Below are 14,002 nucleotides of genomic sequence, written 5' to 3' on the forward strand. Positions count from 1 at the left end.
GTGTAAGCTCTAAGAGCCAGTGCATGATTCACCAGGCTGTTGTTCCCTTTAGCACTGCAGACAGCAACATATAAGATGATGTTTGCTTTGTCCCCTGAGGTCTCTGAGTGGTTACGGTAAGCAGAGCTCCCCTGAGTGGAGAGCATCCACAGGTGAGATACAAACCTTTCTGGGTTTATGGCACTGAGATTTGCAGGTTGTTATCACAGGTATACTTGGGCCACTGTGTTTTGGAAATGATCAGATTCCCATCAGAATTATGACCTATCTACATAAAATGAGGCACAGGAAAAAGAAAGTAGATGTCACAGAAGAGTGGACAGAAAAGGGATAGCAAAATGTAATAATGGAAAACAAGCTGAAATTCTTCCCATCTAATAGCAGGTAAAAATGGAAGTTTAGGTAGCTTCAAGAGTTCCAAGTTTTATATGATTGTCCTAAAAATAACCACTCTTGATAAACATCAGTCCAAGTTTATTTTTTTTAAATCATTTGTTTAAAGTTTTAAACTAGTCAAAGCACTAAAATTACATGAGTTGCATACTGATGGAAGCCACAAAATACACATATCACTCTTTACTGTCTTATACAATCCAACAAGTATGAAGAGAACAAAATACATTTATTCACGTAACACATTTCATCTACTGTTAAAATGTCAATAACAAGTTGAAGTCCAACACTATTCTTTACCAGGTGGTAAATTATTCTGACCTCCAGATGAAGAAGCAGGAAAATGTACACTCCCATCCTTTATATTCTCACCCTAGACAATTAATTTACAGCAATAATGGTGATATAGGTGATGCTAGCAATAAGTTTCACAAAAAGTTCACTTTATTTATTTAACAAATAATCTTATTTGGATTCTAAACTCAGATTAGCACAAAACTAAAGTAGGTTTTTCATTTTAAGACTGAAAATGATCAAACAAGACCATCTGTTTTACAAGACAGATATATCTATGTATATGTGTGTATGGGTGTGTGTGTGTGTGTGTGTGTTAACTTTTAAGTATTTTCCACTTCAGCAATACAGATAGTTAGAAGCAACTTTATGCCTTTAGAAAAAATGTTTAAAGAACATATTTCTATCACCTAGTTAAATCCATCAGCAAAAAATCTGATGTTTTGGGATACACTTACAGCTAATTATGAATCAGTGTTATCTGTCTCTGCATTCACAAGCACAAAAACCCATGTGCTGTTGGGGGTTTTTTGATCTCATTTTTTTTAAAGTTCACTAACATCAGAAAAAGTCTGGTATTTTCAAGTAATTTGCCTAGAGTAATATAATTCCCCAGAAATAATTTGATCAAACTGCATGTGATGTTGCCTAGCTACTACTTTATCCAATGAGAAGGGAAATTCAGTTACTCTGATGGTCTAATGATAAATTTTAAAATAGAGTGTAAAACTTCAAAACTGGTAAACTTGCTGAACACTGTTTACTTCCAGTACTTTGAACAAATATATGAAAGTTATTGGTAGATGCTCCATTTATTATTCCTTATACAATAAATTGTCAAACTACACTGAAATACATATAATAACAGAAATAAAATTCTGAAGTCAGATATGCATATTGTTGTGTTCACTTTATTTCATTTTCTGTGGACAAAAAAGCCTAACACAATGTAAACACACATATTCTTTGACTAATTTTTTTTTCAATTTTTGGTGTTTATTTATTTAGTTTAACAGCATCATAAAACCAATTTAGTTACCCTAAACCTATGCTCAGATAATAGAGATAATCCTTCAAGGTTACGCAGAGAATGACCACCCTGTCACTCCCCAAAATTTTTCATGCTAAGTTCATACTCTCCCACACATGGTCATGTCACAATATCTCCTCAATGCAGACACACAAGGCCAGAGTGACATCATGGCAATAGAGCAACAATTCTGTCATTTGAGTAGAAGCAACAAGGAGAAGAGGCCTAAAACTCTGAATGAGGGTTTCTCCTCCACGTCTCTCCCAGATCAGGCTCTACGGGAGTATTCACTGCAGCGTGCTACCCAGCCTGAGGAGAAAGGATGGAGCTTTGGTTCCTTATGCCTCATCTCACAAAACACCAACACTCTCTCAAGCAACTGTAGGCGATACATATCTCCTCTAAACCATTGACAAGTTCTTTTAGTCTTTAAATGCTCCTAAAACACATGAGAACATTTATGTAATACAACAACGATAACAAACTGCAATGGCTTTTTTTAAAGTATATACACTGAAGGTATATAGATATATATATATATATCTTAAAATAATCAGTATGTAATTGCCAGTTTAAAAATGCACAAAAACTTTGCACATCCATTCTCATTTGCACCAAGAAATTCTTTCCAGTTTTGGCAAGTATCAAGCACCTACTCTGTACTCTAAATGAGAATGACCTGCATTTGTATGATTCATCATTTACTGGTCATAAACTAAGAATATCATATGCCAGTGTGTATATGTATGTTGCCCTACTTTAAATTCATTGGAAAAAAAGATAGTTGTCTTTAAATCTTCACTGAGGCTATTTGCTTAATTTCTTTTAATGTATTCATTAGAATTTACCAACATTGACCAAAGTTAACAATAACTTCCAAGTAAATTACCAGTCAAAAGCAAAAATTGGTGAAAATAATAATTTAAGTCTAATTGAACTGCACAGATTTCCTAGAGAATCTAAGATCAGTCTCACTGGGAAGATTAATTTTAAAACAGACCCCAGTTAATGAAGGGACTCTTTTTACAGAAATGCATTTCCCTATTCTAAAGAACTAGCTACCCTATGCTGTGATAGACCCATGACATTTTGAATGATTACTAAAATTCTTTGGGTTAAGTTATACAAACAAGAAAGATAAAGTTTAAAATATCACTGAGAAATTTGGGGGAAAATTTCAACCCTTGATCTCTTCATTAGCCATTATAAGGGTCTCAAAATGCCTGCTAATTGCCAGCCCTCTCCTTGGCACTGGTAGCACAGGCTTTAGAAGATGCCTCATTACAGATTTAAGGAGCCCTCTTCAACTGAAATTTCTGATGTTCTTTGTGTGTGTGTGAGAATGTGTGTGTGTGTGTATGTATGTGTGTGTGTGTAAGTGGAAAGAACCACACTAGCTGCAGATGGTCTTTGAATATTATTCTCTAGAGGTTGTGTTTCTTTTGTTCCCTGACATAGAAATGACACGGTGTCAATGACTAAAGGTAAAGCGCATTTGCCAATGTTCTTTGCACCTATCACTTGGGGTTTAAGTTCTACTTGTTTGCATTATCCATGGCAGAGCTTCTTAGGAACTGCTATAATGCATGTCACCTATACACATGCTCACAGAGCCTTTGTTTCTCTAAAAATTATTGACTATACAGTAGAATTTTCAGAGGAAATGGTGATTACTTGAAAACTATGACTTAACAAGAATATCTTCAAACAACATTTGACCTCCATAATAATAAATGCAAGCAGTCATATCTGTCAAATATGACAAGGATAGGCTCATTCTAAACAGGCTCACGAGATCAGGCAAACACAGCCACACCTCACATATGTGGAAGTCATTATAAAAAGCCACAACGAATCCACTGTGACATGACAACACACTAACTGAGGCTACATAATCTGGGGTAAAACAGACCAGATCAAAAGAGGGCACTCTGCTTCACTGTGCCTAGTCTATAAGGAACTGCTATAGAGCAGTGACACCCCCAAATAGCCATTTCACTGCACAGGTAGTAGGCCAAGTAAATGCTACAGGCTTCAAGAGAATCACTTGTTCCAAAAGCATCAGTAACACAGATAAGCCCAAAATTGTTTTCAGTTTGACTCCTGTGGCATTATTTCATCACGTTTACCTCCAGTTGACAAAAACATGTGAAAATGCACAATTATACAGTTAATTTGACAAATTTCAAAAGCCAAATCTGACAAAAGTGCCCCCCAAACTATCTGGCTGAGGGTTGATTTTTCCAGTTAGGCTTTCTATATTTATACATTAACTGAAATATTGCCAAAACTTTCCTTAATTTGGTCCTAGACTTACACTGATTTACCATCCTACTGAACTAGGTGCTTGTTTGCTGAGTTACTTTCTCTGTAACTGGTGACTCAGAAATAGCAGCAACCTTTAAGGAATTTTTAATGGAGCTAAGTTCCCAAACATTTAAGCTGATGATATGTACTCCACAACAGCGTCTGGTAAATGTGTAGAGACTCTTAAGGACAGCCTTCCGTAGAAGAATATACACCCAGGGATCTAAGATTTGATTCCATGTTGCCATTCGAAGAGTAAAAAGGGTTCTTTCACAGGCACCTATAAAATCTTGCCTATTCATTCCAATGCTGGCCATTGTCACCTGCAAAACAAAATACGAAAATCAGCTGAGAGACATTTTCTCAGTCCTATAGTTTTGTTTTGTTTTTTAACATCTTTATTGGAGTATTATTGCTTTACATTGTTGTGTTAGTTGCTGCTATATAACAGTGAATCAGCTATACGTATATATATATTCCCATATCCCCTCCCTCTTATGTCTCCCTCCCACCCTCCCTATCCCACCCCTCTAGGTGGTCACAAAGCTCAGTCCTATAGTTTTTTAACTGAACAAACTGCTTTATGCTATTCATTTCACTTTTCACAAAGTGATGTTATTTTGCAAAATACTGAGAAAAAGAAATGAACAGTCACTGAAACATTGATTTAGACATCTGAATCCTTTGAATCCAAACTGACATCAGAACTACAAAAATGATAACTTATCTGGCAAGTCAAATGTGCACAAATAGAATGACCCAAGAGAGAACAAACACTGATCCTAGTAACAGACCTTTTCTTACTTCTGGGAAGAGAAAATTCAAAGCCAACACACATTTGTAAATTTCAATGAAAAAACTAAAGTTTATTTATGCAAATAAAGTATAGATAAGCTAAAGTTTGGATAAACTATAGAATTTTTAAAAAATTATTTAGAGCATCTGGTACTAATGTGCACATGGTGTGTTATATTGTTCTGGAATGTTAGTTACTTTTAGAATTTTCTGCTTGGTAACTACAATGATACCAATGTCTTCTCTTTCATATTCCCTTTCCTTCACCTCTTACCCTAGCCTTAACTTGGCTAAAATATTCCAAAATGCAATGGGATTTCCTAAGGGCTTTGAGGAAATGGGTCCCCCTTTTCATTACCATTGAGACTTAACAATTACAATGTAGATTTTGGTCTCATGTGTCCATTTCCTGACCACTTATGATGTTAAAGAGATCATTTTGTAGAATAAGTTCCATAAATGGTCCCAGCTTTAGGTTAGAACTGGTCTAATCACTGAGCCCAGCTTTAACTTCTAAATGAACAACTGTAGAACAAACACGATATCTTTGAAAACACCTTGGATATAAAAACAAATAACAAATAAATGAACAAAAGGTAAAGCTGAAAACTTAAGGGAGACTTAGATTATTATGCCACCAGGATTAAGAGAAGATGTAAAAGCCTAAAACCCAAATGAAAAGAAAATCAAGTCTTCTTGGTCTTTTTGATGGATCATTATCAAGAAGAAATATCTTAATTTGGCCTGGTGATACTAATGGTTGAAGGAAAAATGTCCCTTACCAAAACCTTCATTATCTACACAACAAAGTAGAAACTCCTTAATTGCCTTCTTGATGATGCATCTGAAATCCTCCTCTAAACCTCATCTCTCCTGCCAATACTCTCTGCTCCAACCACTGTAAAGGCCTCATCTGTCCCAAATGCACCATTCCCTTCTGAACTTTGGCTTGTGTAAGTCTCTTCATTTTGAACTTCTACTCCCCCTTTCTCTGCCTGACAAACTCCTACCCATCCTTCAAACCCCAGGTCAAAATGGGCTCACCTCCATGAAACTTCCCCCGACTTCACCGAGATGAATTAGCAAGTTGTGCTGCCCCAGCACCCTGTCTATACCCAGTTGTATCACTTGCCACACTGCCTGATAATTATGTATTATCCTGTATATCTATGATCATCTCTCCTTTTTATTTTTATTTCTAATATCTGGTACAAAGCTGATACCTAAGATGTTCTTAGTAAGTGCTGAAATGAATAAAATTGTATTATTTTTAATTCATCGAGGCTATTTCTAGAAGCACAACAACTAGTCATCAGAGAAACATCTGCTCATCCATCACAGAGGTCTAATATTTTGAGGCTCAGAATGCTTCTAAAAGTTTTAACACAACACCATCCACTAGTAAAGGATTCCAAGGTGGTTTGTTGCCACTAAAAGGAACAAGATCTTGCAGTCCACACAGATCCTTTGGGAAATGGTTCTTTCCTTTATGGGTCCTTTTGTAGGGGAAAAATGTATCAAAGTGCAGGCTTAATGATTCTCTAGCTAAATGAGGCCGGCCATGTTTCAACACAGAGAAAATTAGTCCGCATACGATAGTACCTGGGTCAGGTCCAGTGTCCTATATCCCTGCTCCCCAAGTTAGCCAGCGGGATTGAAGAAATAAGCCTATATGAGCCCTGTTTCTCTCAGAAGAAAACAGAGCCAAGCCCCAATTGGCTATCGGATTGAGATATTGGGTTGGCCATAAGTTCGTTCAGGTTCTCCATAACATCTTACAAGAAAACCTGAACAAACTTTTTGGCCAGCCCAATATTTTCACTTCATGTTTTTTCTTTACTCATCAAATATGTGTTGATTATCTGTTATGTGCCAGGAAATGTGCTAGATGCTGAGGATACAATGGCAAACAAAGCAGATATTTCCTGCCCTTATAAAACTTAAAATCTATTTGCTGAGTTTTGGGAGGGGTTTTTTGGTTCAAGAATGAAGGAATCAATCTTTCTCTTGCCTCATGAATATTAAGTGAATTCATTTCCTATTACTGACGAGGTGTGTTCCTGGAGATCTCAGAGCCCAGCCAAGACATGGCTCTGTGTAGTCAGGAACAAAGATGCTTGGTGCAATTGCATGGAACAGCTGGGCCTAGTTTAGAAACAACCTGAAACTAACACAACGTTGTTAATCAACTATACTCCAATATAAAATAAAAATTTAAAAAAAAACGCCTGAATTACATGACACACACTTCTCTGACTTCACTCTCCTCCCTCCCTGCAAGCAGCAGTGTGTTCACCAGCCATGAAAAGCCATTGAGTCCTCTGCTGAGGACAGCCTACCCAGGCTTCTCTCCAGAACACTAGGGCAGTGGCCAGGCACTCCCTCTCTCTCCCTCCCATGACCCCCAGCCCCAACCTGGAAGAGACGTTGCTCTAGGGCCTAGCTTGGGAGAAGCACCAACCACTTACCCACCAGTAAAGATGGGGGTGGAGTATTCATGAAAAAGAAAGATCATAGTATATTGTTGACAACAGTATATTATTGAAAATTCAGGACAACCAAGTATGCAACAAAGGATAAATAATGGTAATTTCATGTAATGGGAAAAAATGCAAGCATTGATGTTTGTAATTCAGTCTTAATTTTTTTTAAGGCAAGTTACCAAACTTCGCCGTACAGCATGTGTGGCATCTTAGTTCCCCAACCAGGGATTGAACCCATGCCCCCTGCAGTGGAAGCAGAGTCTTAACCACTGGACCACCAGGGAAGTCCCGCAAATTAACAAACTATATTAACTGTATGATCCCAATTTTGAAAAATAAAATACATAATTTTGTGCGTGCATAGAAAAAAAAAACCTGGGGTGTATTTCAATGTTTTCCTTTAACTCCAGATAGTAGAACTACAGAGGATTTTGATTTTCTCCTTTGGTTTGTCTCTAATTTACTAATTTGTTAGATAGATTGTGCATTGCTTTTGTAATGTGTATCTTTTTTTCCCATGTAATTTGTTGAAATATACAGGCGTACCTTGTTTTATTGTGCTTTGCTTTATTGCGCTTTGCAGATACTGCATTTTTTTCTTACAAATTAAAGGTTTGTGGTAACCTTGTGTTGTCAGATGATGGTCAGCATATTTTTTTGCAATAAAGTATTTTTAATTAAGGTATGTACATTGTTTTGTTAGACATAATGCTATTTCACAGTTAATAGCCTACCGTATAGTGTAAATATAATTTTGTATGCCTTGAGAAACCATAATTTCATGACTCGTTTTATTGCGATATTCAGTTTATTGCAGTGGTCTGGAACCGAACCTACAATATCTCCAAGGTAAGCTTGTACTATGGTATTAAAGAATCAGAGCTATTGTTAATCATTTATGAATGTCTATGTGTATGTGAGAGAGGTGCTGCAGAATTGCTGGGGAATTTCAGCCCTGTTAAGCCTCATAGAAGGTTGGGAGTTGGGGTAAGAACAGGCATGTCTACCATTTTCCCTAGGCTCCATCAACAGTCACCTCACAAGTCTTGAAAGAATTCTTCTCCAGCCAGCCCACCGGAACTTGGATTCCAGAGAGCCATGCACAGATTCTCATCACACACACAGCCTTTCATCTAGTTTCAAAGAGCTACCCGACATGTGACTATTATGTGTTATTTTCTAAAATATCTTCCATTGGACCTTGGCAGGTTACAATTGGTCTTCTTTGTTTATGATTAGAATTCTAACTGAGAAGTGGAAAGGCCAAATGTTTGGATATTCTATGAAAAAATAAATGAATTAACCTGATACTTCTCAAGACACTCAACATTAAGACAATAGAGAAATAATGAAATCAAAGACGTGTATGGGCCAGAGTGTTTATGTTCATTGCTAGCTGCAAAGAGCAAAACAGACAGATGTTACAATAAAATCTCCATTTACTTGGGCCCCATAGTACAATTATATCAACTGTTAAGGTCACCAAATTAATGAATCTACCAGGCTGCTTTACTCACAGATAATAGAGCTCATGGTCAGTAAAGTTTTATTCTGGAAGTTACTCCATCATCCCCTACCCTAAGTCTGTATATTTGTTGACTGGTATCAGCACTCCAGTGGCTGTTCACAATTAAAAGCAATGGTAAATTCAAGAATTATACTTCTGTTCCTTGGAGTAATCACGAAAGTAAATCAAGCCAGCAGTGAGTAGTTTGAGTGTCTACTACGTCCAGGCCTTGTGGTAGATGCTAGTGATGCAAAGAACAATATTTAGAGAAATCCCAACATATGATATATTTTGCTTCTTTATCTAGTTTTTACTTCTGTCTCTGCCACTAAAATATCATCTTTAAGGCATGTATTTTTATCTCGTTCTCTGCTGTATCCCCAGCACCTGGCATAGAGTAGGGCAGGTCAGTATTTGTTGAATGAATCAAATGAATGAAGTCCCTATGATGAGAGACTGACAAGAAAGCAAACAGTTATAATTTGTAAAATGTACCACAGGCAGAGCTATTTGCTGGTACATGATCACAGATGCAGTAATTAAAATGATGAGTTTTTGCAATTTTTATAGTACATCAAAACTTCATTTATTCAGACTTGACTAATTTTGAATTTTGTTTCTGCTAGAGTTTGTATTTCTCCTTGGCACCATTTTTTAAGGAAATTTAAATGAATACATAATCAAAGAACCATTTCTGGTAGAATGTCCAACTTCTTTAGATACCAAGCCATTTTTCTAGCATTTTATTAACATCTATTTTCATATGAACAGTGTCTATGCATCTAGTCACTAAAGCAGGTATTTTCACACATAGCTTTCTTATTCCAAGAAGCAGACCATCCCTTTCCTCCTTTCTGTCATCATAAAAGATTTAGTTCAGGGACACTTTCTTTGGGGACTGAAAGCATACACAGAAGTACAGTTCACTTATTTGCAAGTTATTGTCCCTTATAGCATGGTCATCCCGTGACTGATCTTTAGGGTTGGCACTTGAATAACCACAGAGATGGGGACTAATTGTGATTATGCGATTACAATCCAGTCTTATGAGATGACAATGGTCCATCTGGAAGCTTTACCAAGGAACCATTTCATTACACCTCCAAGTTTGGGAAGTTCAACCTATGTGTTAATTTGGATAACTAGTGAGTAAAGAACCAGGTATAGATGAATGATTTTTGAATGTCACGGCACCTATGAGTATTGCAAATTAGAAATTTCATTTCATTTCATTTCATTTTCATTTAAATTGCCTTAATGGCAATTTTGGAAAAGGTACACTATATAAATCACTGAATCCATCTCAATACAACAGGTAACTTTTAGAGTTGAATATATTTGTGGTGATTTAACTCTGTAGCATTTATTCTTAAAATAGAATATTTTATCTCTGCAACAGTGACTACAAGAACCTTGAGAAAAAAACTTACTCTAGTGTAACTCCCAAATAATAGATTTTTTTTTAAGTAACAAATTGAAATGTAGAGGCTCTAACAGGATATATCTTTCAACTTTGAACTTTTCCCATACCGGAACTTTATAAATTTCTACATTGTTGAATATAGAAGGTAATATTTCAATCATTTCCTATTTATTGAATACTCATTAAAATTAAGACAGTATTTGCATATGGTGAATGATTCAGAGATAAGTGAGACAGAAATATTATAGTGCGGGGAGAAACAGACAAAAACATGTGGTATTTATTATTACCACAACTCTAGAACAGCTGTGAAATGTTGTCTACCCCTAAAGTATACATCAGTGATGCAAAATACACTGTACAATAAATTTTTTTCTGTTTGATTTGTTGATAGAGGATTAACCAGTGGTCTGATTGACAGCACATTTTTGTCTCTGCCTAAAGACATTGACAGTTACAAAGAAGTGAGAAAACAGGGCATGCTATATCAAGATAGCCCCCCCTAGAATGGGACTGTCCTAAATCATAATATTTTGTATGCATCTTTGCTGCTTCATGCTGGCTGAGGAAATCAGGTGCAAAATGAAGAGCGGGAAAAATTTTCAACTGAACAGTACATAGAGAAAAAAAAAGTATAATACTTGAAAAAACAAAATATTAATCTTTCTAGAGAAGGTTCATTTGTAGAATCTGTGTATTTTCATTTTCTATTCCAGTATCTTTTCTTAGGCCTGCACTTTTTTTTGAGTCTGTTTAGAGGGAAAACTTATGCCAGAACTCCTAAGAATAATCGTCCACATGGTCCCCTACTGCTAGGCCTTACCAAAAAAAAAAAAGTTGTATTTTTTTTCTGACACTTTTCAAAGGAATAAAATACAGTCATTTATCCCAGAATACAAAAATGTAACAAAATTTTTAAATAAATAAAATGTTTATATACACACACATATACATATATATCACATGTGATTTCTTTAAGGAAAAAAATATAGGAAATGTGAAATGAATACAATCAAAAGATATGTTCTACAAACCAAATAGAGATTGTATTGAGCTACAGTGAGAGAAACTTACTCATAAATGAATGAGAACAAACTATACAGTTAAGAGAACATCTTTATTACAACTGCAGACTCTATCATAGAACTGGACCACAATCAAAACATAGGCCAGCATCAGGCCATAAGAACTGGTCATCCTGGCAGTTATGGGATCCTAAATCATGGGAAAGGGAGAAAGTCTCCTGTTAACCAGAGCAACATGCTATGAGTAAGTAAGTCTCTCACTCCTATGAGTGAGAGATACAGCCACAAATAATAACAACTAATTAGAATTGAGTACTGCCCTGTGCTAGGAAAGCTCTTTTTATGTATTAGGTCAAATAAACCTCACAATGACCTTATGACATATGTACTATTGTTATCTACACTTTACAGATAAGGGAACTATGGTTCAATAAGATAAAGGACCAGTCCATGTTAAGTGTCAGGGCCTGAATGAAAGCATGTCCAGGGCCTGTCCTTCTAATTACTACACCAGACTGCCTAAGGGCCCTGCGATTTACTTGCTCAATATTCTTACCAAACTTCACTGAGGAGAGTAAACAAACCTTCCTAGGGAGTGGGAGACACTGAGAGAGACTCTTGCCTGAGGGAACAGAGCTCTCACCACATCCAGGCCTATAGAAGGCGGCCCCTGGAATCTGCTGCTCCAGCCAACCTCTCCATCCACCCTGAGGCAGTGGTGGCAATGGAAGAAGAAAGCGGTGCAGGATTGAAGCCCTGCTCCAGTTGTAAAAATGCCTGAAGAAGCCCTTCTCTTTTTCCCTTCAGATTAACACAGATATATCCAACTTGCCCCTATGAGAGGCCAAGAATAAAGCAGAGGCCATAAAACAAGGTTTAGGATTGATGTCTCTGAGTCAGAGGGGTCCAAGGAACTATGCTAAAGTTTCTCGGCCCAAATCTAGTCATGAGCTACAGTAAATGATTATGTGTTTTTGTGATCAGTACCACTAAGACCTACATTCATGTTTCAAATAAGGCAAAAACATAATTTAATTGATCCTGAGAGAAGGGAAAACAAAATCTGCTTCATTTATTATGTACATATGTACCTGTCTATATCACTTCACCTGAGAAGACAGAATCACAAAGTCTTAGTGAACACAGGAAAGTTTCCTTTATCTAGTCCAGTCTTCTCCACAAAGCACAAATTCCTTGCAGGTGTCCTTAAGTAACTAGTGGGAAAGACTCAGCACTACTCATGAAAGAATCTCTGCCATTTTAACTGTGTGAGTTGTTGAATATTCTCTATTATCACAAGCTAAAATTTATTCTATGTATCTTAATTTTTCCTCTCCGGAGCATCATAGAATAAGTGCACTTGTTTAATGTCAGCCTTTCACATACCTTAAAGATAACGCTGGTCTTATATTTTCTTCATTTCTTCAACTGCTCCCCATATAACACAGTTTGCAAACTCCTGGCTGTCTACCTCTTATACCCTAGTTTCATTCTTCCTTTTAAAAATTGCACTGGTCAGAAATAAAATTAACATTCTATAAATGGTCCAGTAAGTACAAAGCTCAACGGAACAATCATTTCCTGTGATCTGGACAAACTACCTACCTGTACTTCCAGGAGTATGTCAGCTAGTTTCTCCTTGGCATGCAGCCTATGAATGGATCCTAACTCCTAGCACATTATAGGAAATAAGCTTCTTACTTATTAATTATACTCTTAATGAGTATGTAGAGTAAGATAACCTTCACTTTTCCCTGCTTCTTTCCAAATTATTCACACTTAGATGTATGAATATATAAATATACATCAATATATTCATACATCTAAATATATGCAGAGTTAGAGTCACAGATTTATGACTCTGTCAGTGGATTTACTTCATGGTATAAACATCCAGTTCCAGAGCCTCATATGTCAAACCTGAGGCAGCACCAATGCATACACTCTTTGATCCACTTTGATGATGTCCCTCAAACCCACATCCTGCTCCCTCTTCAGTATCTTATCACTTAAAAACCATATTACAGGCTCCTAACTGGTCTTCCAGACTCAACTTTTTTATTTATTCATTTACCTTATTTCAACTTCTTTATTCTTTTATCAAATATTTCATAAATGCCAAAAATATGTCATTTTCCTGTCCTTCCCTCACTGGGAATGACCTATCCTTCTATCCTTCCTACCCCGTCTTCTCCAGGAAGCCTTCCCTAAGCTCTCTATAGCTTGGTAATCTCTCATTCTAAATACATTCCCATCATGCTTGGCACCACTTCATGAGCATTGACAGACATAGTATCAGTGTAATATGAAAAATATAATGAGATAATGTCAGTATATGTATAATAGTCCTTCAATTATATTGTAAGTGCCTTGAGGATAGGACTTATGTCTTTCACTTTCTCAAATCCTTCTCCTCCACCTTACACAGGACAATAGGGAAAAGACTCCCACAGCTTAGGAGAGAAAGACAAGAAGAAACAGGCAATTTCAAGAACAGAAGTTCAGAGATTTAAGCAGAAAGCAGGCCTGACAACCCCAGATCCAAGTCAAGGATTCAAAGTGAAAAACAACAGACATAAAAGAAAGCTTATGTGGACATGTGTTTCAAGGAATGCCTCAGATATTTGAGACCATTAAATTTTAGTCTGCCCAAAAGTGCTTATTTACTTAAAGGGACCTGGTTAGTTACACTGAGTTTTAAATATTTAATTTTTTTAAGGTTAGAAATCAAACATCTCCCCAGAA

The 14,002-nt window shown here is 36.5% G+C and overlaps 1 protein-coding gene across 2 annotated transcripts in view; it reads right to left on the reverse strand.

Moving 5' to 3' along the window:
- Positions 1-459: 459 nt before the first annotated feature.
- The window catches only part of PTGFR (prostaglandin F receptor), a 57,494-nt gene continuing 43,951 nt past the window's right edge, over positions 460-14,002 (reverse strand). For both annotated transcript variants that reach the window (XM_059075388.2, XM_067042013.1), the window contains exon 3: positions 460-4,347. In XM_059075388.2, coding sequence (XP_058931371.1) covers positions 4,057-4,347 — 291 coding nt within the window. In that variant the 3' untranslated portion in view covers positions 460-4,056. The remainder of the gene's footprint in view (positions 4,348-14,002) is intronic.

This window comes from Kogia breviceps, chromosome 1, assembly GCF_026419965.1.
Source record: "Kogia breviceps isolate mKogBre1 chromosome 1, mKogBre1 haplotype 1, whole genome shotgun sequence".
Lineage (NCBI taxonomy): Eukaryota > Metazoa > Chordata > Mammalia > Artiodactyla > Physeteridae > Kogia > Kogia breviceps.